The sequence below is a fragment of the Phyllobates terribilis genome, unplaced genomic scaffold (assembly GCF_046119375.1).
Source record: "Phyllobates terribilis strain yellow unplaced genomic scaffold, ASM4611937v1 Scaffold_2__4_contigs__length_985480577, whole genome shotgun sequence".
Lineage (NCBI taxonomy): Eukaryota > Metazoa > Chordata > Amphibia > Anura > Dendrobatidae > Phyllobates > Phyllobates terribilis.
Window position 1 is genome coordinate 966,734,978 of NW_027362762.1, and position 24,868 is coordinate 966,759,845.

At 42.7% G+C, this 24,868-nt stretch overlaps 1 protein-coding gene across 2 annotated transcripts in view; it reads right to left on the reverse strand.

The window, feature by feature from the left end:
* The window catches only part of LOC141253112 (uncharacterized), a 100,401-nt gene extending 75,959 nt beyond the window's left edge, over window positions 1–24,442 (reverse strand). The window contains exon 1 of one of the 2 annotated variants that reach the window (XM_073670867.1): window positions 24,063–24,442. In XM_073670867.1, the coding sequence (XP_073526968.1) occupies window positions 24,063–24,120 (58 nt within the window). In that variant the 5' untranslated portion in view covers window positions 24,121–24,442. Of the gene's footprint in view, window positions 1–22,225; window positions 22,361–24,062 lie in introns of those variants that run through there. The other variant, XM_073670868.1, reaches the window with a different exon arrangement.
* Between the last annotated feature and the right edge of the window lie 426 nt (window positions 24,443–24,868).

Sequence of the window (24,868 nt, forward strand, 5' to 3'; positions counted from 1 at the left end):
AGCAGTAAAGATCTTTTTGGGTCTGAACAGGTCACTATCACATCATTCGCATATAGAGCTATAGAATGAGAGTCCTTCCCCACCTTTACCAATTTTATTTCCTTACAAGATCTAATGGTCTCCGCCAACAGCTCCACTACCATCACGAAAATTACAGGTGACAATGGACAACCCTGACGTGTCCCATTTGTTATTTTGAACGGGACCCAGATGCCAAAACTTTTGCACTAGGATTAGTATAAAGCGGCATAATAGCCTGTTGGATATTGGCGGATATGTTACATTTAGAGAAGATGCTTACAGATATCCCCAGTGCCCCCTATCAAAAGCTTTTTCAGCATCCAGAGAGAGAAGTTCACTGGGGATATCAGATTTTTCAGCAACATATAGCAGATCTAACATGCGTCTCGTCCTATCTCTGGCCTGACTCCTTGGAACAAATCCAACTTGGGGAAATCGAGTGGGGAAAGACCCTGTTTCTATAGGCCAATAATTTTGAGTATATCTTAAGATCACAATTAAGCAATGAGATTGGTCTAAAATTTCCAGGCTTACTAGGAGGTTTACCAGACTTTGGTAGGGTAGTAATAGTCGCTTCTAAGTACGAGAGAGCAATATTACTCTTTTTTTGCCACTTGGAGAAGAGTCTAAGTAAAAAAGGGGACAATTGTGACATAAAGGTTTTGTAGTGCTCATTAGAGGATCCGTCAGGATCAGGAGCGGAGAGGGATTTAGTGGTTCTGATTATAGATATGATTTCCTTTATGGAAAAATGAGCATTAAGATTTTGTAACCGAGCCTCATTAGCTACAGGTAAGTTGATTGAGTCTAAAAAAACGTTCTATATTATGAATTTGTGTTTGAGGAACAGACGAATCTGCTTTGAGATGATACGGTTTAGCATAGAAAGCAGCAAAGTAATTAGCAATCTCCATTGGGTTTACTATTCTTTTTTCCTTAGTGATCTTCCAAATACTCTATTCTAGACCTAGCAGTGAATTTTTTAACTCTACGGTCAAGGACAGCACCCGCCCTATCTCCTAATCCGTAATATCTGGTTCTACATCTAATGATATTTTTTTCACGAGTGAACAACAAGATGGACCTTAATTCATTCCTCAAAGATAATAATTTTGCTGATTGCTCCATAGAGACTTTTTTTTTTTTTTTATGAGATTTCTCCAAAAGAGAAATCTGAGATACAATATCTCTGGTTCTGCCATCTCTCTTTTTTTGTTACTGATGTTATTTTGAGGAGTACACCTCTGACATAGGCTTCGTGCGCAGCCCAAAGAGTCGGAGACCTCCTTATTATCATCAATATTGAAAAAAATGATTGAGTTCTGATATAATACATATTCTGTTTTGTAAGGGTTTTAGGAGGAAAGTGTTCAATCTCTAGGACGACGGTGGGGAAGAAGATAAGTGTCCATATATTTCCAACAGGGTTGGGGCATGGTCAGACCATGTGTGGAAAGGAGTAGAGCTGCTTTATCTACTAAAATGTAATCTATACGGTAGTATGTAGAGGGGTCTTGGGGAAAAGTATGTGTAATCTCTTTCATTTGCATGATGGTATCGCCAGATGTCATGTAGTTCTTCCTCAGCAGTTCCTCAACTCTTGAGATTGAGTTAGGTTTACAATCAAGGCTTCTAGATATTGAGATATTAAAATCTCCACAGATCATTATAGGGCCTTCGGCCATGTTTTTAATTTTACCACCTTATTGAAAAATCTACGTTGTGATTTATTTGGGGCATAAATTGCTGCTAACTAGGGTTGAGAAAGTATGTTCTGTTCCGAGTATGCTCGGGCTGAGCTCCGAGTATTTACAGCTGCTCGGTGATATGGTTGAATCGCTCCCGTGTGCCTGATTTGCAACTGTTTGACAGCTTTATTACATGAGAGGAGTGTGTAAGAAATAGACAAGACTCACATGTAATAAAGCTGTCAAACAGTCGCAAATCATGAACACGGGAGCGATTCAACCATAACACCCGAGCAGCTGTAAATACTCGGAGCTCGCCTGAGCATACTCGGAACAGAACATACTCGCTGAACCCTACTGGTAACGTATATATGGCATTATTTGTAGAACAAACGGTTATCAAAAATCTACATTGCGGATCGGACAGTGAAGTTATCACCTTAAATGCTACAGTCTGCTTGACACAAATTGCCACCCCAGATCTTTTCGAAAAGGCATTAGAGTGTAGAAATATTGGAAAATTGTTGTGAAGTAGTCTATGACTATCTGGCATCATAAGTCAGTCTCCTAAATACATGCAGTATCACATTTAGATTGTAGTTCCTCCCTCCTAAGTAAAGATATCTTAAAGGGCGAGTTCAGCCCTCTAACATTAAAGGATAATATTTTGATACCCATATTGTCTTGCTGGGAATATTATGATATAGATAAATATGCTAATCTTACATTTCTTCTTAAGGCGTTTGAGTCTTGAATAGCAAAGAGCATGTCCTGAGCAGGGAAAAAACACAAATATAAAACATAAATACAAACTGAGGTTGTGGGTTGTAATAGTCGCCCAGGCAGGTTAACAATGCAACTATATTTTATTCCTTACATCCATAGTTTTACAACTCCAGGTAAATTGCCAAAATACATTGTCCCCAGTCCACAAGATCCTCTCTTTGGGGCGGTAGCTCCACTGTACCCGTACCGGGCGATACTCACCGTCTCCCAACTTGGCCCACAGATTTCATATCTCCCGCCAGTATAGTCTGTAGTCACAGTCCACACTTCTCCAGGTGACAGATAACGAAGTAGAAGCCCAGGTATCCAGCAACAGTCTTTAAGAAAGTTCATCAAATCCAGACGACAGATCCCACAACTGTAGCACGTTCATCCAGGCCAGCCGGCAACCGATCTCTAAACTCCATACGCCATCCATCCATGGGTTCCAGGACCTCAACAATCCATCCTAACCCCTTGACGTCACTTCATCCACTCCCTGACTAAACATGTGGCTTATTCCTGAGGCTGAATTGATGAGTAGAGATGAGCGAACCTTTAAAGGTTCGATTAGTTTCAGATTGGCGACCTTCCCGATGTTCGCCGAACAGTTCGTTGAATGGTTCGACGAACATATCCGAATCCCATTGCATTCAATGGGAAGCAAAAATAAATGCATACACAACACCTTCAAAAAAGGGCCCAAAAGCTGCCAAAACAGCTCAAATTAGGAGCAGACACCAGGAAAAGTGGCATCAATTTCACTAGAGTAGAAGTAGCACTCTTCCACTACAGGAAACATACCAGATAAAGACCCAATCAGGAGTCTCCACATTTAAAAAAAATTAGGGGCAAACACCACCAAAGTGGTATCACAGTATTAACAGAAAAATAATAGATTTTTTTTACTGTGGAGCCCTGGATGGAGCAGAATCTCAGCACAAAACAACTACAAGATCAGATGTGGCCTCTTTATGTAGCACAGTAGTAAGAAGAGAACACATGTATATTTTATCATGTCAACCCCTGTATGAAGAACAATATCAGCACCAAATAATTTAAAGCTAAAATGTGGCCTCCTTTATGTAGCACGGTAGTAAGACAACAAGTTTACAAGTTTAGATTTGATAATGTGAACCCCTGGATGGAGCAGAATATCAGCGCAAAACAATTACAAGCTCAGATGTGCTCTCAGTGGGAAAAACAAGACGATCTTGCAGTCATGATACCTTTTAATTGCTAACAAAAATAAAATAAAATAAATGATGTTACAAAGCAAGCTTTTGGGACTTCTTAGGTCTCTTTCTCAGGCATGGTATAACAAAATATATGAAGAAACACAAATATATGCACAAAAAAGGCTGAGGCATGGCATAATAAATGGACATAGAGAGTGAATCCTTAATTTGATTAGATTGGTGGTGTGAAAGTTTTATGGTCACAATATCCATGTAAGATCAGATTCCTGGTGCCCTCACTGTCTCTGGACCAGATTCTTCAGATATTGTAGTGAGTCTTAAAACCTCCTGACAGATTTAGTCCTGTGTGGAGGGAATCAAAGACTAATAAGTTTGTATCCCCAAACCCTTCAATGTTTTTGTGATTTAAAGTTGCCTTTTAATATGACAACTTTCATATTGTTGATGTTGTGTCCTGGACCCCAGAAATGTTTGGCCACTGGTACATGGGTTATTTTTTTTTTATCTGTAATCGTGTGGCAATGAGACCACATCCTTGCTCTGAGTTTCTGCCCTGTTTCTCCCACATAGAGACCCCCAATAGGACACATAGTGCACTGAATTAAGTACACCACATTGGAAGAGGAACATGTGAATGCTCCGGGAATCTTATTATCCTGCTGTGTGTTGGGGATCTGTATCCGGTCTTTGGTCTCTACATGAGAGTAGCTTTTGCAGCTCTTCAGATTGCAAGAAAAAGTTCCTCTTGGTGTATCTGAGGGCATTGAACTTCAGATCATGATTTTTCTTCAATTTGGAGGTTGCTTCTAGCACAGCAAGGGAGGGTCTTTGAATATTGTTTTTAGCCGGTCATCCTATGGATGCGCCATTTCTGGGGCGGCTGACGGCTGGTGTTTCTAGCCTGGGAGGGGGCCAATATTCATGGCACCCTTCCTGGGCTATTAATATCAGCCCCCAGCTGTCTGCCTAGCCTTTCCTAGCTATTAAAATAGGGGGGACTGCACGTCATTTTTTTTTTTGGGTCCCCCATTTTAATAGCTAGCAAAGGCTATGTATTCAGCTGGGGGCTGATATTAGTAGCCTGGGAAGCTCCGTGGGTATTACCCCCTTCCCAGGCTTCAAACATCTGCCTCAGCCGTCTGCTTAACCTCCGCTAGAGACTAAAATTACGGGGAACCCCACGCCAATTTTTTTTTTAATAAATCCTTTATTTTAACACTAAATGACAAGTACAGTAACCAACACTGTCACTGTACTTCTTATATATGTGACTGACATGTTTCTATCTATCTAATCTATGTGCGATGCTCTATTCTTTCTGTTCTAAATTGTCGGGTACTGGTGTATGCTGCTGCTGAATTGCCGGCTTTTCATGTTTCACTGTGAGCACTGTTCCCATCGATTTGGGCAACCACTGTAATGCCACAACCTCCATGGCTGTGACATTACAGTGAGTGGCAGACAATCCCTGCATGATGTGAAAAAATCCAGTTATTCTTTTGGTGCACGAACAGTTATCGAACATAACCTCGAACAGCCGAATTTTTTGCAAATCGTTTGCGTTCGTCGATCGACTGAACACCGCCCAAAACAGCTCGAATTTGAGATTGGCGAACAGTTCTAGTCAAACACCGCTCATCTCTACTGATGAATTGCCGGCCGGCTTTTTTAAAGAGACAAAAACACTATTATTTTTTTTTAATAAATACTTTATTTTAACACTAAATAACAAGTACAGTAATCAACACTGTCACTGTGCTTATTATATATGTGACTGACATGTTTCTATCTATCTAATCTATGTGTGATGCTCTAATCTTTCTGTTCTAAATTGTCGGGTACCGGTGTATGCCGCTAATGAATTGCCGCCCTGCTTTTTTTAAGAGACGGGTGCATGAAAATCGGAGGGCACTAGTGTGTTCCAAGTGCCCTGCTATGTTTTTCATGCACCCTACTATATACCCTGCCTGCCTGTCTGCCTATATATTCTGCCTGCATGATGTTTAATTGAGCACCGTTCCCATCGAATTGGGCAATTTTTGACCTTCTGCAGACCTTGTGGAGGACTGGCCTGGGGAAGAGGCCTGTGAGCGTGCAGGGGAAGATGGTGCGCCTTCAAGTGACGGAGATGTCTGGTGGGTGTTCTAAGGAAAAAAACTAGTGAGTTTGGCTGGGAAACTGCTTTACTTGGATCTCCCTCTGGTCATCATCATCATATAGGCTTTATACGATGGTTAGGTGGGTATAAATGCTGCTTCTAGTCGTGGTAGGAGAGCTTGTTTATGGAGCTTTTCACTCGCACAACCGGCGCCATCAGCGGTCAGGACACGCCCAAGGTGAATCTCCTTTTGATCCAAGTCTAAAAAATCCTTAAGGCTACGTTCACACGTCCGTGTGTTACCATCCCAGAGAAATGGGCATGCTTTTTTAAGTCTCCTCCTGGATGGAACTCTGAAGTACACAGTTCGTCTTCCTAGTTTCATCAGAGTCTCATAGATCCTCATAGACTTCGTCACAGGTGTGTCAAAGCTGATAGATGGTCAAACGGTGTCCGGTTGTAGAAGGTCCCTGCGTTTGGCCTTACAAACATCTCCCTGATCCTTTTACGATCCCTCTCTCTTTAGGACCCAGCGGTGATCCTCATCTTGCTTGGGGATTATACCTTTTCCTTTAGGACCCTGAAGTATCCGCACCTTCATCATTATAATCATTATACCCCATACCTAGCATGACATTATTTTTTTTTGTGTGTGTTGTTATGGATCTCGTTTCGGCGCTGGCTGGGCAGCTTTGGGGTTTGTCACTGGAGGTGACTGACCTTCAATCAGCAGCAACAGCAGCGGCCACAGACTCCTAATGTTAAGGACTCTGCGCAGAGGTGTAGCTAGGGTTTTGGTTCGGGGGGGGCGAAACTTCTGAGTGGGCCCCTAACCAGGTAACCCTGATTACACCTATGGTGGCGCACCCAGATAGTGGATGTAGGAGAACCTCAGCAGATGACCGCGCTGTTACTGAAAATAATCTCTATACAAAGACCAGCACTGATACTACCGCCATATGGTGTCATCAGTCCTGCAGAACATATAAGAGATCACAGCACAGTTATATATAGTAACTTACAGCCGGTGTTCTTTTTTATTAAATTGTTCACTTTTACCGTCTTTTCCATCTGGCCCAGACCGACGCGACAACTCCTCCTTCCAGGATTCAGAGTCTCAGGTCTGCAGAGATCACAACAAAGACACATTTGACTTCTTACATTTCAGGCACCGTCCCCATCTATTCCCAACCTGAACAATCGCCTCATCCTGCTGATACCCCAATACTGAGCCACTGCTGCCGTGTCCCTATTACTGCACCTGCGGTGCCCTCTAGATGGTAAAACAAACTTCTAGAATATAGTAATGCCATGGCCAAGTGCCCTGGAAAACAGTGCCCACATTGTGCCCCATATAAAGTAATAATGCCCTCTGTGTGCCCCTCTGACAGTCACAATAACCCGAGTTCCCCTATAATGATAAGTGCCCACTTAAGATTTAATAATGACCTGAGTCTCCCCCCATGTACAGCTCCCCTATACACAGTATGATGCTCTCCAATACACCGTATAATGCCCCCTCACTGTATAGTACCCCCCACACAGTATACTGACCCCTTAGTAGCCTCCAAACTGATGTCTCCAACACTGTATGATGGCCTCCACACTATACAAAGATCCCACATTATCTCCCACACTGTATGATGGCCTCCACAATATACAAAGACCCCACATTATCTCCCACACTGTATGATGGCCCTAACACTGTGCAAAGACCCCACATTATCTCCCACACTGTATGAAGGCCTCCACAATATACAAAGACCCCACATCTCCCACACTCTATGATGGCCCTAACACTGTGCAAAGACCCCACATTATCTCGCACACTCTATGATGGCCCCCACTCTGTGCAAAGACCCCACATTATCTCCCACACTGTATGATGGCCTCCACAATATACAAAGACCCCACATTATCTCCCACATTGCATGAAAGCCCCCACACTGTGCAAAGACCCCACATTATCTCCCACCCTGTATGACATTAACTGTAATCCCCACACTGTATAAAAAACCTCCATATAGTATAATGCACCAGATGGTCCTCTATATAGTATAATTGCCCCCCATAGGCGGAGTCTGTAGTATAATTCCCCCATAGGCAGAGTCTGTAGTATAATCCCCCCATAGGCAGAGTCTGTGGCATAATCCCCCCCATAGGCAGAGTCTGTGGCATAATCCCCCCCATAGGCAGAGTCTGTGGCATAATCCCCCCCATAGGCAGAGTCTGTGGCATAATCCCCCCCATAGGCAGAGTCTGTGGCATAATCCCCCCCATAGGCAGAGTCTGTGGCATAATCCCCCCCATAGGCAGAGTCTGTGGCATAATCCCCCCCATAGGCAGAGTCTGTGGCATAATCCCCCCCATAGGCAGAGTCTGTGGCATAATCCCCCCTATAGGCAGAGTCTGTGGCATAATCCCCCCCATAGGCAGAGTCTGTGGCATAATCCCCCCCATAGGCAGAGTCTGTGGCATAATCCCCCCCATAGGCAGAGTCTGTGGCATAATCCCCCCCATAGGCAGAGTCTGTGGCATAATCCCCCCTGCATAGGAGAAATAAATGTGAATAAATAAATAAACACAATACTTACCTCTCCTCCACGTTTCCCCACTGCTCCGAGTGACCACACACATCTCAGCACAGCGGCCGGGCGCCAAGTGATGACGTCACTGACGTCAGACTCAGATGCGAGACTGATGGGAGAGGGAGCGTCGCGCTCCCTCTCGCATCACTGAGCTTGTGGAGACGGGCTGGGGGGACCTGATGCTGGCATCGGGGCCCCCCCTCCTGCTCAAGGGCCCCATAGCGGCCGCCGGGCAGTGCAGGGACATAGAGTCTCCCTGCTCTGCCCGGAGTGTACCTGTAAAGGCGTGCTGTGCACGCCGATACAGTTACAATAGCGTAGCTCTGGGTGGGCCCCCTCAGAGCACAGGGCCCGTGGTGACCACCACCTCTGCCGCCCGGTAGCTACGCTACTGACTCTGCGGGTAGGCACGTCCAGCTTGAGCCCAAAATTGCCCTCCAAGACAGGTTTTCAGGAGGTAGAGACAGTTTTTTTGTGTTTAAAGAAGCTTGTAAATTATACTTTAAAGTTCGTCCCTACTCCTCTGGAGATGAGGTGCAGCGAGTGGAGATTGTGATCTCACTGTTATAAGGAGATCCTCAATCCTGGGCTTTCTCTTTGCTACAGGACTCTGCTTGCCTCTGATCGGTTGAAGGATTTTTCAGGGCTCTGGCCCTCATCTATGATGATCCTGACCGAATCTCCTTGGCTGATTCCAGGTTGCGTCGCCTTCAGCAGTGGGATCGGTCAGCGGAGACTTATAGTTCCGAATTTCATAGATGGGCAACTGATACCAAGTGGAATGACCCGGCTCTGAGAAGGCAATTTTCTCAGGGTCTTTCAGAAAGATTGAAGGATACCTTGGCAGTTTATGAAACCCCTGGGTCCTTGGAGGCTGCCATGTCATTGGCTATACGCGTAGATAGACGCCTTTGGGATAGGAGGGTGAGACTATCTTCCCCGGAGCCCCTTTTTCGGGGCAACACCCCATGCATGGGGGCGGTATTGGGGGTGAACCTGTACTCATAGATTGGAGGAACCCATGCAGTTAGGGGGAGCTACAGCGTCGCATATTTCCCCTGAAATACGCAAGAGAAAGGGGGGGGGGGGTTTGTGGTAAAAAGTGACATTTTCTTGGGGTCTGTCCCTCGGTTCCTAAGCAAAAAGGTACATCTGGAACTCGATTGACCCTTGGTAGTGTGGGGTTGGATAATCAGGGGGTGTGTTTGTCTACTACATGCAGCTCTCGGTTTGTCCTGATGGCAGAGGTGGTGCTAGAGAGCAGGACTGAGAAAATTTCTGTGTTTTTGGACAGTGGAGCTGGAGTCAGCATGGTTGATGCTGGATTTGTGAGAACTCATGGGCTTACTTGCTGTACGTTAACTAAGCCCATCCCCATTTATTCCATTGACTCAGCGCCACTTGCTCAGAGATGTCTGACACAGATTGTACATAATATAAGACTAAGGTGGGGCCCCTTCATTATGAAGTAATTCCTTGTTATGTCCTGGTGGGTCTTCCCCCTCCGGTTGTACTGGGTCTACCCTGGTTGGAGAAACATAATTCCGGTAGTGGATTGACAATCCAGGGAAATTGTGGAATGGGGAGATTACTGTCATGAAAAGTGTCTAAGCACTTCTCTTTCTGCGGTGTCTACGGAAACCTTACCTGCTCTTCTGTCTGGTTTTGAGGAAATATTTTCTGACAAGTTGTATCAGGATTTGCCTCCTCATTGTGATGACTGTCCCATTAACCCGATTCCCGGAGCTAAACTACCAAAGTTCAGACTGTATAATTTTTCTGGTCCTGAAAGACAAGCCATGATGGATTTCATTGCTGAGAGTCTGGAGAAGGGACATATTAGACCCTCCTCTTTGCCAGTGGCGGCAGGATTCTTCTTCGTTGAAAAGAAAGTTGGGGGTCTCCGTCCCGATTTAGATTTCCGGGAATTGAATCAAATTACCATCCGAGATCCGTATCCTCTTCCTCCGATTCCGGATTGTGATAGCTAAAGGGTTCTCCAAGTTCGATTTAAGGGAAGCCTACAATATGATTAGAATCAGAGAGGGAGATGAATGGAAAGCGGTTTTCAATACCCCTGAGGGGCATTTTAAGAGTCTGGTTATGCCTTTTGGTCTCACCAATGCACCTGTGGTTTTCCAGCATTTCGTAAACAATATTTTCTACCATTCATTGGGCAGGAGTGTGGTGGTCTATTTGGATGATATTTTGATTTACTCACCTGATTTAGAGCTACATCAGGGTCATGTTAAACAGGTACTACGGATTTTAAGAGAACAAACTTTATGCCAAACTGGAAAAATGTGTTTTCGTGGTCCATGAGGCACAATTTTTGGGGTATCTGTTGTCACCGTCGGGTTTTCGGATGGATCCGGAGAAGATCCATTCTACACTTGATTGGGATCATCCTGAGAACTTGAAGGCATTGCAGCGCTTTCTGGGGTTCACTAATTTTTACCGGAAATGTATCCAAAATTATTCAGTAATAGTGAAACCCCTCACTGACATGACAAAAAAGGGGTCGGATTTTTCTAATTGGTCGGATGCCGCCCTGAAGGCTTTTTACTCTTTAAAGAGATGTTTTGCCATGGCACCTATATTCAGTCAACCCAATGTTCCTCAACCTTCCGTGGTTGAAGTTGATGCGTTGGAGGTGGGGGTTGGGGCCGTGTTATCTCAGGGTCCATCCTCTGGTAAATGGCGTCCATGCACTTTCTTTTCCAAGAAGCTGTCTTCGGCCAAGAGAAATTATGACATGGGTAATAGGGGAGCTTTTGGCGATTAAATTGGCTTTCGAGGAATGGCAACATTGGTTGGAGGGGGCAGTCCATCCTGTTACTGTTATCACGGATCATAAGAATCTGTCATATCTCCAGTCTGCTAAGCGTCTCAACCCTAGGCAGGCTAGATGGTCTTTGTTTTTACTAGGTTCAATTCTGTTGTCACTTTCCGTCCAGGGGTTAAAAACATCAAGGCTGATGCGTTGTCCCAGAGCTTCTGGTGGTAGTGACCAGGAGAACCCTGTCCCTATTTTGCAAAAAGGGGTGGTCATTTCGACCTTGTGCCCTGACCTGGAAGGGAAGGTGTTGGAGGCTGTCTCCTGTCATTCGGGTGGGGGGGGGGGTTGTTTTTGCAATCATATCTGTGCCGTAAAGTAATCAGGGAACATCCGAACCCTGTGCTTGCTGGTCATCCAAGCAGTAAGGCAACTGTGGACCTCCTTTCCCGTCATTTTTGGTGGCCAGGATTGCGTCAAGATGTGATTGACCATATGTCGGCTTGCAGTATTTGCACGGGTTCTAAAGTATCGCATACTCGTCCTTCTGGTTCTCTTTTGCCGCTGCTATTCCTAGTGGACCATGGACACACTTGTCCATGGATTTTATTACTGACCTACTGGTATCTGCAGGAAAGACTGTGGTTTTTGTGGTTATGGTTAGGTTCAGTAAGATGTTACATTTCATTGAATCACCGGCACTTCCGAATGCCAAGACACTTGCTCAGGTATTCATTAATGAGGTTGTGTAGCTTCAAGGAGTTCCTTCCGATGTGGTGTCAGATCGGGGGACACAGTTCGTTTCTGGAAAGCTTTTTGTACTCGACTGGGGGTACAGTTATCTTTTTCCTCTGCCTTTCATTCTCAGTCGAATGGACAGACTGAGAGCATAAATCAAAATTTGGAGACTTACCTCAGGTGTTTTGTCTCCGAGAACCAGAAGGATTGGCCATCTTACCATTGGCCGAGTTCGCTATAAACAATCGTCACCAAGAGTCTACTGGCAGGTCACCTTTCTTTGGTGCATACGGTTTTCATCCGCAGTTTGGTACCTTTGGTGGCGGAGGGGCTTCGGGACTTCCTGAGGAGGAGCGTTTTGCTTCATTGCTCTCTTCTGTGTAGCAGTGGGTTCAGAATAATTTGATACTCATGGGAGATAGATACAAACGTAAGGCTGACAGGAAATGTTCACCAGGTCCGAACCTAAGTGCGAATGACTTTGTGTGGTTGTCTACCAGGAATATCAAGTTGAAGGTTCCTTCCTGGAAGCTGGGACCTAGATCTATTGGTCTCTATAAAATAACCGCCGTCATTAACCCAGCAGCATTTCGACTGAAGTTACCTCAGGCTCTTAGGATCCACAATGTGTTCACAGGTTTCTGCTCAAGAAGTATGTGGTGCCTCTTGAGTCCTCCCCTTTGCCGCCGCCCCCAGTCATGGTTGATGGCAATTTAGAGTTCCGAATAACGAAGATTGTGGATTCTCGTCTTCAGCGTCATTCCCTTCAGTACTTGGTGCCCTGGAGGGGTTATGGTCCAGAGAAAAGGATGTGAGTTTCAGCATCGGAGGTGAACGCCCCTAGGTTGGTTAGTTTATTCCTTGCCTCTCATCCAGATAAACCTGGTCCTGAGTGTCAGAAGACCACTCAAAGAAGAGGGGATACTGTCACAGGTGTGTCAGAGTTCACAGACAGTCATACGGTGCGCGGCTGTAGAAGGTCACTGCGTTTGGCCTTACAAACATCTCCCTGATCCTTTTTTGATCCCTCTCTCTTTAGAACCCAGCTGTGATCCTCACCTTACTTGGGGATTATACATTTCCCTTTAGGACCCTGAGGTATCTACACCTTTTTGTTGTTAATCAGCACTTCCTTGCTGTGTCCTTAAATACACTCAGATCCTCAGAGAGTTGATAGTGATAGCATGTATTCCTACTCTGGCCTGGAAGTCTAGTAGTCGACTAGAATTTCTTTGGAGTTCCTTTGTGGATTGTTGCTGAGCTTTCTCCTGTGTCATCTTGGAGCTAAGTGTATTCCCCTGTTTGTTTCCCCTGTGTGTACTTTAGCTTGTAGTGGGGCTGATTTAGTGCTCACCCTTACCGATCCCTTCCTAGGGCCTAGCCTTAGGGCCAGCTAGGGCTAGGTATCCTGCTCGGCGATAGGTGCGCAACCTATTTAGGATCTATAGGGGAGTCAGGATTTGTCGTTAGATCTGTTTAGGGGTCTCCACTCTCCCTAGTTTTAGGGCTTCCTCCCCTTTTCCTGTCGTCATACGTTGGGTTCTCCCCATTCTTAGCATGACACTTTATTGGCCAGGTCTGATCCTCAAAATCTGATGAGGATAAGATGTATCCTAAGACTCGCGGACCGGAGACACAGACTGATATGTGAATGGCTCAGTGAAACTCTATGGGTCCATGTGCTGTCCGAGAAGAAACAAAAGCACTAGGACGTGTCACACGGATGTGTAAATGTAGACTTAGAGAAAGTATCCAAATCAAAGGGCAGTGGACCCTTCCAGAAATGTTTCCCATACAATGTGGACTTGTTGGGTCAGGGGTATTTGGGAGGTATGGAGATGCGGTGAGGGTAATATAAGATTATCATTAGCATGGGTGGTTTGATGCCCTTCCCGCTCCCTAACTATTATTTTAAAATTCCTAATAATTTTATTTCTGGGGTTTCTGGTTACTGTGGGTAGGATGTGGTATCTCTAAACATGACTGTTCTTCCTTCCACTTCCTATTTCTCACAGTCCTATATATATATATTTATGTTAGAAAAAAACAGCTTTATGATTAGCATTGATTAGAAATCTCCTACTGTGCTGTATATACAGCTTAGAAGCACAGCAGTATATCTCCACGGTTACAGACTACAAACAATCCCAGCGTAGTCTGGTGCTACAGCCATGAAGCTGCAATTACACCAGCCGATAATCTATCAGATCCTAAAGCTAACGGCCCATCGTTTACGATAATTGCGATGTGTCCAAGAACGCTCGTTCATTGGGTCTGAAATCGTTTAGGTGATATCTTTATTTTTAATGAGGGGTAAAGTGGGTAATTTAAACTTTTGTTATTTTTTTACTGTATTTATTAGCTCACAGGACTGATTACGTGGCAGAAACACTCACTCCTGTTATAAAACAAGCAGGAAAAAGTGTTATCTCAGAAAGCAGCAGCTGTGAGCCCATGCTGTTTCATCTGTATGCTCAATTATCATAAAAGATTTATGCAGCCCCCCTGGCCAAGAGATGTGGTATGTACTGCCATGTGTTGGAGCAGCTCTACATGGTTGCACACAGCCATTCCACAGTACACAGCAGGGGCAAATTTATAAGATTCTCAGCACAGGGACATTATATTTAAACACATCAAATTGTGGAAATTAATGTTATTCCAAGATCTATTAATTAAAATGTACTTTGTTTGTGGGAAAACCCCTTTAAGGTTCATTTACACAAGCAGATAATTGTTTAAACAGTGAATGATGTGATCATAAATCTCAACAAGCAAACGATGTCTGACAAATGTTTATACAGGACGAGAATCGTGAATGAAATGGCTGTATAGCAATCGTAACATCGTATAGTGTTTACACAGACAGATAATCTGAAGTGTAGATATACATTCAACATTCAGATCCCATAAGTGATACTATTTATTTCAAATACAATAATTCATTGATTCTGTACAAAGAAAATTCATATCACAGTGAAACATTTTTGAATAATCACGAATATGTCCAAAAAATAGAAGTAAGTTCTAGGCACCCATCACTAACATCACGGGGAAAATGAGATTTGCCAAAGCTAGGAGGAAAAAGCAGTAGTGGTGGTCAGTAAATAGAAATAGACAAAGTATAATAATAAGAAATTACGGCACTCACCGAGCTGCATTAAAAACTTTTCCTTCATTTCCACAATAAGTACATATCACGAGAGAGAGTTACATGGTGCGGTACTGGTTAACAGACGTTTCGCGTTCTCTTATGCTTCATCTGACCCAGATTCATCTGACTCAGATGAAGCATAAGTGAAGGGCGAAACATCTGTTACCCAGTTTCATAACATGTAACTCTCTCTCTCGTGATATGCAGTTATTTTAGAAATAAAGGAAAAAATTTTAATGCAGCTCAGTGAGTGCTGTAATTTATTCTCTCTTAATCACGAATATGTATTTGTTCCAATGCTTCAACTTCCACTGAGCTATTTACTTTTTTACTGGCTTGGAACACGATCGGCCCTATTTAGGACTTGAATTTCCTCTCCTCCTTTTTGTCAATCAAATCGTTGATAGAGCGAACAATCTCTATTTACTTTATACAATTTTCGAAAAGTTGAAAGAGAACTTTTTCGCTCGACAAAATGATTTTATGCTGGAGGAACAAGGGTCGCATCCACACTACACCATTATCGTGAACGATGGGTCGTTAATGTTAGAATCTGATGGATTTTCGGCCGGTGTAAATGCACCTTTTTAGTCTCTTTTATCTGCCTCCTCTTTCATGGTCTATAGGGGAAAAGCTCAGACACAATCTTGATTACAGACAGTAAAAGAGGAGGCGGGTGAAAGAAAGTCAGAGGAAAACAAGACAGCAGGATCAGACTACAATGTGTAATGTTGTCTGTAACCTTGGAAACACATCAATTCGCATATTAGCTACATCAAAAAAAAAGTAGGAGGCTACACAACCCTTAACCCCTTTCTACACTTGGACATAATGGTGCAGAACCATGCAATCGATAATTGCATTGTGATATCATCTAATTATTATTAATTCTTTTGTAAAATTATCAAAATGATACAAATATACGGTCTCACCACAATCATGATAATAAAGAAATTGCATTATTTAAACTGCACTGAGAATGGTAAAGTTTCTCATTTATAAAAAAAAAAAAAAAAGTTAAATAAGTTATATTTATCCCAAAATGGTTCTGTTAAAATATAGGACTCGTCCCACAAAAAAAAAAAAATAAGCCCACATCAGGCTCTATCAATGGAAGAATTAAGAAATTATGGTTCTTGAAATGCAGAGATAGAAAATATTTTTTTTCTCCAGGGGATGAGTTATTATTGTGAATAAGTAAAACCTGACAACCATACACATTGATATCACCGTAATCGTAACAACCCATAGAATAAAAGTAACATTGTGATCGCAGGTAGAATTGCTGGATTTTTTTCTAGCCCTTTTAGAAAGAGTTAATAAAATGTAATCAATAAGTTATAAGTACTTGAAATTGGTGGCAATGAAAAATACAACTCAACACTCAAGAACGAAGCCCCGATATGGCTGCGTAGACTGAAAAGTAAAAAGGTTTGAATCTCTAAATTATACAGTGCAAAAAGCATAAAATAATAATAAGAATCATCTGCTCCTCAAAGTCAATAGAGGTCAGTCCTGAATGGGTTGAATAAGAATGTTCTTCATTAAAAAAAAAAAACAATAGAATGAAGAGGATGAGAACAGTATGAGCTGCGGTTTACCACTGTATGTTATGTCCGCATCATATGTAGGTGAGCTCAGCGACACCCACATATCACTTATGTGCCAAACCATAAGACAGTGATAGCTCACAGCTATACAACGCCACACAACGCCACGCAACGCCACACAACGCCACACAACGCCACACAATGCCACACAATGCCACACAACGCCACATAATGCCACACAATGCCACACAACGCCACACAATACGCTCTGTCCTTCTGACTATGGCGTAATAATAAAGTAGAATCCTGTCTAGACAATGCTCTGTGAGCTAAACACATCCGCTGTAGTGCAAATCTTTCTGCTAGCGTGCTACAATGTATCGGTCTGCAATTCAAGCTGGCTAGTTCACAGAGCATTGTCTAGGTGGGATACAACTGTATTTTCTTTTTTTAGTAGAGAGTTACAGAAAGTCCTAACATTTTGCCACTTTGCCTACTTTTTCCTGCAGTGCTGATACAGGAGAAATGAAGTATTGCGCTACAGTCAATTATCTGAAATGCATTGATGTGAGAGATACTCCTGCCATCTCCATTCTAGGTAATAAATGGGGGTCCTGTATGCGGGACTCCTATATTAAACATATTATTCCCTTATCGGTTTGCTAAAAGTTATAGGATGAGTGCACCTTTTCATTCATTTACCACATTCACTAAAGCCACTAGAGCAGTAATTCAGTAATAGAAACATGCTCAGTACATAATTACAGCACCAAAACAAACACAGTTTACAAATACTGTAACAGAACCAAGCTCAATTTATAAACACAGTTCCAAAATCAAGCTTAGTACATCAATACAGTAAAATAGAAAGTACACAAATACAGGACCATAAACAAGATCAGTACATTAATACAGTACCAAAACCAAGATAAAAGACATTAAGACTACTAGAAACAAGCTCATCACTAGAACCAACTTTAGTGCATAAATACAGCACCAAACCCACTTTAGTATATAAATACTGTACCATAACCAACCTCAGTTTACACATATAGCAACAGAGCCTAGCTCAGTTTATGATTACAGATCAAGAACCAAGTTTAATACATGCAATCCCAATTTCACAAAAGTTGCTGAGCTGCATGGGCTCAGGAATACTTTCAGAAAACGTTATCAGTGAACACAGTTCACCGTACAATCCATGCTCCTAGTTAAAGCTCCATCATGTAAAGAAGAAGCCATTTATCAACACAATCCAAAAACACTGTCGTCTTTTCTTGGCCAAATTTCATTTATAATAGACTACAGCAAAATAAAAAACTGTTCTGCTGTCGAATAAATCAAAATATGAAATTCTTTATGAAAACCATGAACACCGTGTCCTGTGGACTCAAGAGGAAAAGTCCAATCCAGCTTGTTGTTGAGGAGAGGGACCATCCAGCTTGTTATCGAGGAGAGAGACTATCCAGCTTGTTATCAAGGAGAGGGCCCATCCAGCTTGTTATGGTGAAGAGAGTCCATACATCTTGTTATGGAGGAAAGGGACCATCCATCTTGTTAGGTAGGAGAGGGACCATCCTGCTTGTTATGGAGGAGAGGGACCATCCAGCTTGTTATGGAGAATATGGAGAAGAGAGACCATCCATCTTGTTATCGAGGAGAGTGTCCCCAATAATAATATTGCCAGACAGATAGCGTCCCCAATAATAATAGTGCCAGACAGATAGCGTCCCCAATAATAATAGTGCCGGACAGATAGTGTCCCCAATAATAATAATGCTGGACAGATAGCGTCCCCAATAATAATAGTGCCGGACAGATAGCGTCCCCAATAATAATAGTGCCGGACAGATAGCGTCCCCAATAATAATAGTGCCAGACAGATAGCGTCCCCAATAATAATAATGCCGGACAGATAGCGTCCCCAATAATAATAATGCCGGACAGATAGCGTCCCCAATAATAATAGTGCCAGACAGATAGCGTCCCCAATAATAATAGTGGCAGACAGATAGCGTCCCCAATAATAATAATGCCGGACAGATAGTGTCCCAAATAATAATAATGCCGGACAGATAGCGTCCCCAATAATAATAGTGCCAGACAGATAGCGTCCCCAATAATAATAATGCCGGACAGATAGCGTCCCCAATAATAATAGTGCCAGACAGATAGCATCCCCAATAATAATAATTCCGGACAGATAGCGTCCCCATGATTACATGTGCCAAAAAATAACACTGAGGCGTGGATAGTATTCTCCCCATATCAGTGCTGTATAGATGGTGTCCAATAAAGAGTGAGATACAGATCCTGTAGTGTCTCCCAATAAGTAGATAATATCTCTAGTAGTGTTATACATAGACGTGGAGTCATAGTGCCGCATACTGTACAGGGCACTGATAATAGCAGAATATTCATAGCGCCCAAAAGTAAAGCAGCGAATGTGGATACAAGTGGACGGGGTCGGGGTTCTGCTTCTCATCAGTCTTGTGACCCGTCCGTTAGTCAAGGAAGCAGTAAAAGCTGACAGAACTCGTGCTCTTTTCTGAGGGTTACAGACTAGAGGCTGATAATAGATCTGTGCGAGATACAGATCATTGAGATACAGATATGGCGTCATCAGCAGCAATAACTGAACGATCATCCGAAATATCCTGCACAGTCGGCCCGAGAATCGCAGATATTCACAGCCCGGGAAAATGTCAGCATCAGGTCCAGGTAGTGATCATCTATGGTGGTGACACATTACTGCCGCAATCTCTGTGATCACATTACTGCCGCAATCTCCGTGATCACATTACTGCCGCAATCTCCGTGATCACATTACTGCCGCAATCTCCGTGATCACATTACTGCCGCAATCTCCGTGATCACATTACTGCCGCAATCTCCGTGATCACATTACTGCCGCAATCTCCGTGATCACATTACTGCCGCAATCTCCGTGATCACATTACTGCCGCAATCTCCGTGATCACATTACTGCCGCAATCTCTGTGACCACATTACTGCCGCCATCTCTGTGATCTGTGCATCTGCGGCAGGGTATGACGAGTAGGGCGTATCGGCCATACTAACGGGGGCTGCCATGTGCGGTACCAATGTTGGGTGACATCCATCTCACATGACATACAAATCACTCTACTATATGGAGCCTAATTATTACATCATACACTGCCATGCATCAAGTAATACTTCAATACAGTTACCTAAATAAAAGTAATATATAGTGCTGACACCAAGACACGCTGCAAAACTCACGCATGTCACGGTGTCGCTGTGCCACACAATGCCGAGGTAAATAACGTAATCCTACAATATAGTGCTGAAATTATAACCTCATATAGCACTGAAATAATACCACCATACAGTGCTTAAAAATGCCAGAATACAGTGCTTGAATAACACCACAATTCACAGCTTAAATAATGTCACCGTACAAACAGCAAATAACACCCACATACATAGTCTAAATGAAGCCACCATATAGAGCCTAAATAATTATTACCTCACGGTGCTTAAATAATACCACTATACTGAGGCCAAATAATAACACCTGTAGTAAAGCCAGCTAGGCTAATGATCTGTTGTTGCGTGGGACCAAAGTGAAATAACAGGTAAAAGAGCGCCTCCTCAAGGCCCAAGAGGGAAATTCCAGAGGTATAATCTATCGGCTCATGTGAAACAATTTAGGTCTGGGGATTAGGTAGTTGTGTTAGTACCCGAAGGGGAGAACAGGTTCCTTCTCAGTAGCAGGAACCCTATAGGGTGGTGGAAAAGGTGGGACAGGACAACTATTAAGTACACCGACCAGGAAAAAGTAAGCCCTTTCCCATATATTATGGCAACTTACTAAAACCCTGGAAGGGTAGGGACTCCTACCAAAAACCCTTGTTTGTTGGCTCATTCAGACGCCCAAATGGTGGGTGACTATGTGGCAGAAACTTTGGCGCCTTCCAAAAGCCAGCACGCCCAAAACTCTGTATCCAAAAATAGCGACAGGTTCTTGGAGTTAATAGGTCACCCTTGTGTCATCAAGCTTGAGCCTGACATTTGGGTCAATATAAAGTCCTGCAGGCTCTGTCTGTTCGCAGATGGTGCCCGGCCCCTATGTTTGGGCAGGGAGGTATGTAGTGAAGCCAGGCAGCCTAGGGTTAAATCCTAGCTCTACAGGTTCTGATTAGGTGCACCTGGTTAGCTCTACATGTTCACCTTAGTAAGTCAGCTCTACATGTTCACCTTAGTAAGTCAGCTGACCAGACTGGATGTGTCTTGGAGCTAACAAGAGAGACAGGACAGAATCCCTCTCTGAGAAGAGACTGCACAGGCCGTGTGGACCAAGCTGCAAGTATCACTGGTTACTATGGACAATGGCACTGGGACTAGCTCAGCTGCATGAGTAGCCAGGGCCTATTTCGTTTAGACAGCGCCTGGACAAGGCTAGGGATTTTGTGTTTATGGTTTTGTTTTTCGGTGCTGTGCAACCTGTGGAAATAAACGTCATGTCGCTTCGGCACAAGAATCCAGTGCCTGTGTGAACGCTACCTAATGTCTACCTAAAAGCATGAACGAGCCCAATCAGTAGTACAGTGCTTAAATAATATCACCATTCACAGCTTAAATAATGTCACCAAAGAAAGAAACATTTCTACACCATACAAAGCCTAAAAAATAACATCTAATAATCCCTAAAAAATATCACTATACAGTACTGAAATAATACCAAAACAGAGTGCTGACATAGTACAGACGTCACTTAATTAATGGCACTATATAAAGTCTAAATACCACTATACAAAGCCCAAATAATACCACCATACACACTACAAATAATACCACCATACACACTACAAATAATACCACCATACACACTACAGTGCTTAAATAATACCATACATTGCCTAAGTAATTATACTATTTAAAGAATGTGGTTCTGATTCATTATTGCATTTGAGCCTGTTTTTGTTGATTGTTTGGTATTTTCTGCCTTTTTTTCGTTTGTACCAAATTTATCTTATCATTTGTGCCTTTTTTGAAGTCTGATATATATATATATATATATATATATATATATATATATATATATATATATATATATTCGCCTGTGTTTGTTTCTTAGTATGTCACTGTTGGCGTAGTTTCCAGTTTTCCAGATGTTTTCGCCTGATTCATCATTTGTGAATTTTCAAAAAGCAGCAACATTTTGTTGCATATTTGCTTCAGTTTCCCCCTGGAGTGATTTTATGTACATCAGATTTTTTTTTTTTTTTAATTTTTAAATGCAATTTTTTGTAAGACTTTTAAACACATGCAACTTTTAGCTCTAAAAAAAGTCTCAAAAATAGCTGGAAAAAAAGCCATTTTTTTTAAACATTGGCAAAATTCATGAACTGTCTATAAGCGCTAGCTTGATAAATTTGTCAGCAAAAACTACAGCAAATACCACAACTTAAAAAAAGGAAAAGTGACTTAAAAAAAATGCAAATGATAAATTGAGCCTTAAATCTGACTATCATACAGAGCTAAAATAATACAGAGTATAAATAACAGCTCCATACCATGCCCAAGATGCAAGAGTAAAGAAATCTAACAATACTGTTGAGAGTCCTATTGATTTCTGCAGTGGAGAATAATCTACATCTCACCCATTGATGTCTATGATTACTTCACAGTCCGCCCCTATAAGAGGTCTTGTCTGCAGCAGGTATCCCCTGCAATGCCCCAGTTTAAGCTTAATTTGTTTCCAGCAATTCGATGACCTTTTGGGAGCTTGAAAATCAGGTTCTATATCCTGCAACGAAGCAGCAGTCGCAGATGTGAGTTAGTCATTCCTCACCTGTCACGGTGATATAATGATATGTTCTGTATTCGTTTTTATGGAGAATAATGCCACCATACAGAAATTAAATAATACCAATATACATAAAATAAATACTACCGCCATATAGAGTGTAAATAAAACCACTCTACATGAAATAAATAATAACACCATATATATAATAAATAATACCAGCCTACAGAGAATAAATAATACCACTATAGATAAGATAAATAATACCGCCCTACAGAGAGTAAATAAAACCACTATACAAAAAATAAGTAATACCGCCCTACAGAGAGTAAATAAAACCACTATACAAAAAATAAGTAATACCGTCCTACAGAGAGTAAATAAAACCACTATACAAAAAATAAGTAATACCGCCCTACAGAGAGTAAAAAAAAACCACTGTGCATAAAATAGATAATACTACCAAATATAGAATAAATAATTCCACTCTACAGAGGATAATTAATACCACTATATAAATAAAATAAATCATACCACCACATGTAAAATAAATAATACCACTATACAGAGAGTAAATTATATCACTATACATAAAATCAATAATAAAACCATATATAGGATAAATAACACCAGCATACAGAGAGTAATTAATACATAATTAATTAATATATAAAATATATAATACCACCATACATAGAATAAGTAATACCAACATAAAGAAAGAAATTAATTCATACTTAATCAAAATATTAAATATATAATACCACCATACATGGAATAAATAATAACAGTATACAAAGAGTAATTAATATATAAAATATATAATCCCGCCATACATAGAATAAATAATACCACCATATATAGACTAAAGAATACCACTAAACAAAACATAAATAATTTCACCATATACAGAATAAATAATACCACCATACAGAGTAATTAATACATAATTAATACATAAAATGTATAATATCATCATACATAGAATAAATAATACCACTATACAGAGAGATATCCATGAAAACACTCAGCAGTCCGACAGACGATCCAGCCTTATAGGAGGTCTATAACCTTGTCTGCAGCAGATACCCCCCATGATGGCCCAGTTTAAGCCTTACTTGCCATTTTATAGCCTTTTTGTGAGCTTTTTACCACTGTGGTGGGAACTCTACAAGCCGGAGGCTCCATATCCAGCATCACATTGCAGCCGTCGTAGTTGTGCTTTAGTCATTCTGCACCAGTTATAGTGATATAATGAGATGTCCTCTGTGGCTTTCCATAGGACTGCAGGTAAATCTCACCGCTCACTACATTATAACTTTCAGAGAGGACAACGGCAAATCCAAATCTGCTACATCTGAAGTACATACATCCTGTGAAATGAAACATTGACGTGGCCTCCTTACTGACGGCCTCCTTACTGACGGTCTCCTTACTGACGGCCTCCTTACTGACGGCCTCCTTACTGACGGCCTCCTTACTGACGGCCTCCTTACTGACGGCCTCCTTACTGACGGCCTCCCTACTGACGGCCTCCTTACTGACGGCCTCCCTACTGACGGCCTCCCTACTGACGGCCTCCCTACTGACGGCCTCCCTACTGACGGCCTCCTTACTGACGGCCTCCTTACTGACGGCCTCCTTACTGACGGCCTCCTTACTGACGGCCTCCCTACTGACGGTCTCCTTACCTGTGAGTAGCAGCACACACAGGAGCGTGCTGAGGCGGAGGGCAGGAGCGGGCAGCATGCTGCCTCATCGCTCGGAGGCACTGAGCGCAGTACGAGGGGCTCTCCGCCAGCCCGGATCTATAATCAGATAAGATAGGAAGTGGTTTGTGAGAACATTTTCAGCAGCTTCAGAACGTTATTGAGACATTTATCTGGGCGGATCTGCTCATTTGTTTGTGCAATGATTCCAACAGGGGAAGTGAAAACGGCCCTAGTGTCTCCGAGATCCCGAGTGACTGTCACGTCTTCCCTCGTGTATCACCAGTCAGTCATCTACTTGGCAAAGAAGGAGATCAAATCATGGCCGTGGGGCCGCTGGTGGCCCGGCTTGTTCCACCAGTGAAAAGAATTATCAGAAGATTTGTCCAAGAGCCAAAGACACTTGTGGAGAGCTACAGAAAGATCAGGAATCAGCAGGTACAATTGTATCACAGAAAACAATGCACACAACCTCCAAAGGCCTGTATGCACGCTCACCATACAACCTCCATGGCCTGTATGCACACTCACCATACAACCTCCAAAGGCCTGTATGCACGCTCACCATACAACCTCCATGGCCTGTATGCACGCTCACCATACAACCTCCATGGCCTGTATGCACGCTCACCACACAACCTCCATGGCCTGTATGCACGCTCACCACACAACCTCCATGGCCTGTATGCACGCTCACCATACAACCTCCATGGCCTGTATGCACACTCACCACACAACCTCCATGGCCTGTATGCACGCTCACCATACAACCTCCATGGCCTGTATGC